The 4,113-nt window shown below is 56.5% G+C and overlaps 1 protein-coding gene and 1 long non-coding RNA gene across 9 annotated transcripts in view; one reads left to right on the forward strand and one right to left on the reverse strand.

Annotated features, from left to right (window-relative positions):
* SH3TC1 (SH3 domain and tetratricopeptide repeats 1) overlaps positions 1 to 4,113 on the reverse strand; it is a 63,778-nt gene that overhangs the window by 32,156 nt on the left and 27,509 nt on the right. For 6 of the 8 annotated variants that reach the window (XR_005201942.1, XM_037742185.1, XM_037742187.1 and 3 more), the window contains one exon: positions 1,235 to 1,309. The exons of 1 other annotated variant lie outside the window; for it this stretch is intronic. Coding sequence is in view for 6 of the 7 variants with exons in the window: in XM_037742185.1 (XP_037598113.1) it covers positions 1,235 to 1,309 (75 nt within the window). In the remaining variant the exon portion in view is untranslated. Of the gene's footprint in view, positions 1 to 1,234; positions 1,310 to 1,446; positions 2,156 to 4,113 lie in introns of those variants that run through there. One more of the 8 variants, XM_017539047.2, reaches the window with a different exon arrangement.
* The window catches only part of LOC119472754, a 20,950-nt gene continuing 18,941 nt past the window's right edge, over positions 2,105 to 4,113 (forward strand). Inside the window, exon 1 of the long non-coding RNA XR_005201943.1 lies at positions 2,105 to 2,211. This is a non-coding gene — a long non-coding RNA (uncharacterized LOC119472754). The remainder of the gene's footprint in view (positions 2,212 to 4,113) is intronic.

Raw genomic sequence — 4,113 nt, forward strand, 5'->3', positions numbered from 1 at the left:
TTAGAACAGAGTCTCGCCCTGTCGCCCAGGCTGGAGTGCAATGGCGCAATCTTGACTCTCTGCAACCTCTGCCTCCTGGGTTCAAGTGATTCTTCTGCCTCAGCCTCCCCAGTAGCTGGGATTACAGGCATGTGACAGTTAATTTTTTGTATTTTTAATAGAAATGGGGTTTCATCATATTGGCCAAGCTGGTCTTGAACTCCTGCCCTCAAGTGATCTACCCGCCTTGGCCTCCCAAAGTGCTGGGATGACAGGTGTGAGCCACCGCGCCTGGCCTGCATTTATCAAATTCTAAATCACCTGGCCCATTGCCTAACATGTCCTGGTCATCCTGAGGGGCCACCAGCCGTGCTGACCACACAGAAGGAAAGTCAGAGGACAGGTGGCTGTCACAGCAATGGTGAAAAGCCAGCAATGGATGCGGGGTCTCCACTCCTCCCCAGCCAGGGTCGGGGGTCTCCAGGGTAAAGGGCTTCTTACCACCTCCACAGCCCCCAGCTTCCTGGGCCCCCTCTGTGGGCTCTGCTCCCTCCACCCGTGCCCCGTGGAGATCCCATCCAGGGGAGGCCTGCGCCTGGACACCTTGCCCTGAGATGTAGTGGGAATGTTCGTCCACTTCTTTTTTGTTTGTTTTTGAGACGGACTCTTGCTCTGCCACCAGGCTGGAGTGCAGTGGTGTGATCTCATCACTGCAACCTCTGCCTCCCGGGTTCAAGCGACGCTTCTGCCTCAGCCTCCGGAGTAGCTGGGACTGCAGGCGCACACCACTACGCCCAGCTAATTTTTGTATTTTCAGTAGAGACAGGATTTTACCACCTTGGCCAGGATGGTCTTGATCTCCTGACTTCATGATCTGCCCACCTCAGCCTCACAAAGTGCTGGGATTACAGGCGTGAGCCACCGTGCCTGGCCTTTTCATCTGCTTCTTACCATATGGCACTTGTGAAGCCCCTCCCCAGGGTGTCATCCATGGAGTCCCCAGGATTTGTGTCCCCTGTTTGTGCAGATATACACAGGAACACCCAAGGGAGCCCCCAAGGGCTGTGTCCCCCTCTGGGTGCAGGCCTTGGGCATCTGCATTTAACAAGCCCCGCTTTCTATTCCCACCGTGATTTAAGGTGGGAAGTCTGAGGCCACCCTTTGAGAAGCCCTGGGTTAGACAGTCTTTGACGCTCAGGGAGCACCACAGCCCAGATTTGAACCCGAAGCCCTGTGTCGGGCCAAGGACATTTACCTGTGGGATAAGCTCCCATCTGGCAGGGAGGGGTCCCAGCAGCAGGCCCATCCGCCCGGGCAGGAGGAGCGTCGTCTGCAACACAGCAGATTCCCAGGATTAGGGGAGACCAGGTAAACGCCTGGCTCCTCTGAAGGCGCCAAACGCCCCAGGTCTCTCTGCAGGAAAAGAGGTGAGTTCTGTCCCACACAAGCCGCCCTTCCCACAGCTACCTTCCTCCAGGCTCCTCACAGCCCAGCAAGGAGGGAAGCTGCCTCCATGTCCCGCCGTGCTATGACCAGCTGCCCCACACTCCGTGGCTTAGGACAACAACATCAATGGAATGATCCTGCCGCTCTGGAGTTCCAGTGGGCCCCACAGAGCTAAAGTGACTGTGTGGGCGGGACTCCGCTCCTTTCAGGGCCTCTGGGGAGAAGCCACTCCTCGCCTTCAAGAGGCTGCACGCATCCCTTGGCTTGTGGCCCCAACTTCTACTTCTGTTGTGTCAGCACGTCTCCCTCCTGCCTTCCTCCTGCAAAGGCCCTGCGATTGCACGGAGGGCCTGCCCGGAGCACCTGGGAGCACCCGGGAGCATCGCCTCTCCATCTCCAGGCTTTGCCTTCCATCACATCTGCAAAGTCCCTTTTGCTGGATGACGTAATGCAGACAAAGGTCCGGGGTTAAGGATGGGCGCATCTTTGGGGGACTTTATTTTGCCACCCACTGACGGGCTCAGACTCATGGCTTGTGCGGGTGGGAAGCAGGACCTGGACCCCCCTGTCTGCTGGGTTCCCCGCTGGGGTCGCCCCTCTGGCCATTGGTCCTGCAGAGTTTGCATCTTGGCCCGGGGACTTTCTCTCGGCCCTGTGAGGTTTCTTCATCCAGAGGCCTCGGGATCCAGGGGAATGTGACTGGGAAAACTCTTGGACTTGCATCACGATGGTGCCATTTCACACCAGGGTTTGCTGACGGGCTGCAGTGGTGTTCACTTGCCCTGTGTGGCCAGAACCCATTCTTAGGCCTCATTGGCTTTGCAGCCCCCACCCAAGCCCAGAGCCAGGCACACAGTGGGGCTCAGAAATGTCCCTACTGGGTCCGGTGCGGCGGCCACGCCTGTAATGTCAGCACCAGGGAGGCTGAGCGGGCGGATCACTTGAAGTCAGGAGTTTAAGAGCAGCTTGGCCAAGATGGAAAACCCCATCTCTACTAAAAATACAAAATTTAGCCAGATGTGGTGGCAGGTGCCTGTAATTCCAGCTACTCGGGGGGCTGAGGCAGGAGAATCACCTGAATCTGGAAGGCAGAGGTTGCAGTGAGCCAAGATTGCACCACTGCACCCCAGCTTGGGCAACAGAGCAAGAAGGAAGGAAGGAGGGAAAAAGGGAAGGAGGGAGGGAGGAAAAGAAGGAAAGAAGAAAGAAAAAAAGAAAGAGCAAGAAAGAGAAGGCGGAGGGAAGGGAAAGGGAGGGGAAGGGAGAAGGGGGAGGGGGGGAGGGGAGGGGAGGGGGGGGGGGGGGGAGGGGAGGAGGGGGGGAGGAGAAGGGGAGGAATGTCTCGAAAGGAAAGAGGTGTGTGTGCTCAGATCTTGGTCCCGCTGGCCTGGCCAGTGCACCTGGCAGTGGTAAGTGAAGCACACCCCGCGGCTACCCCACGGGCTGAGAAGAATGTGTGCTTGGACTTCTGAGCCAGAGAGCCCAGCAGTGGCCAGCCTGGAGATTCGCTCCCTATCTGAGGAAGATCTGAGCCCCTGGCTTATCCTGTGGAATGCAGGACACACAGACGGGCGCTCTGTTTGGAAGGGTTGGACCGGGGTTGCCAGGTGGAGGATGCTAGAGGGAGGGTGTGAGGGAAGATGCTCCATCAAAGGCATGCTTTTCACGGGGGTGCCCTCCCCCCGCTGCCACGGAACCACCCGGTGTGTGAGTCTTCTCCATCAACCCTCTGTCACGGCTGCTGGCTCTGCGTCTCCTCCTCGGCCTCTCCAACAAGGTGCCACCCCTGTTGAAGTTGACAGGGGTCCGGACCGACAGATTCTAAACCCCATCCTCCAGTTCAGAAGCCAGGGCCGTGCCAGGGAAAGTACCAGCTGAGCCTGGAACGCCTCATGTCCCGGAAAGTGATAAGGAGCCCACTGAGTGAGGAAGACACGTGGAAAACCCACATCCAGGTGATTTGAGCGACAAAATAAGTAATGACCTATGCAGTCCGGAGCCTCAGTTAAAGATGTGTGAGCCAGCCGGGGATGGTGGCTCACACCTGTAATCCAAGCACTTTGGAGGCCAAGGCAGGCGGATCACCTGAGATCGGGAGTTCAAGACCAGCCTGACCAACATGGTGAAACCCCGTCTTTAATTAAAAAAAAAAAAAAAAAAAAAAAGATGTGTGAGCCTACGCTGAAATAAATCAGTGAATAACTGGGTAGGCTCTTCCTTATAGTAGAGGGCCGGCTGCTGAGTGGAGACCGGAGCCCTCAGCCGACAGTCACCGCCCCGCAGCCTCCATCCCAAGGATTATTTCAACCAGGCTCACCCATGATGAGACGGTCGTGCTTCATGAGTGTGATGAGGAAGAGGATATTCATGCAGTTTCAGAGTGTCACCCCCCCCGCTACTTACTAACTACAGAGGGAAGAAAAGTGACCACACAGCTGCCCCTCACCAACGACCAAAATGGGCGTCACCAGCCAGAGACAGACACCATCTGCAGTGAGGAAACGTCATTCTGAGGGATTCCTGCCCCAAATCCCTGATGTGACCCTGAAGAAATACTAGCTGCACTCAAATCGAGGGACAGCCTACAAAAGAAACGGACTGCATTCTTCAAAACAGCAGCCTCCGGATTGAAAGGCACCTCAGAGAGGTTGAAGCAACACAAGGTGTGACCCAGGAAGTTTTTTTTTT

The sequence above is a fragment of the Cebus imitator genome, unplaced genomic scaffold (assembly GCF_001604975.1).
Source record: "Cebus imitator isolate Cc_AM_T3 unplaced genomic scaffold, Cebus_imitator-1.0 Scaffold117, whole genome shotgun sequence".
Classification (NCBI taxonomy): Eukaryota; Metazoa; Chordata; class Mammalia; order Primates; family Cebidae; genus Cebus; species Cebus imitator.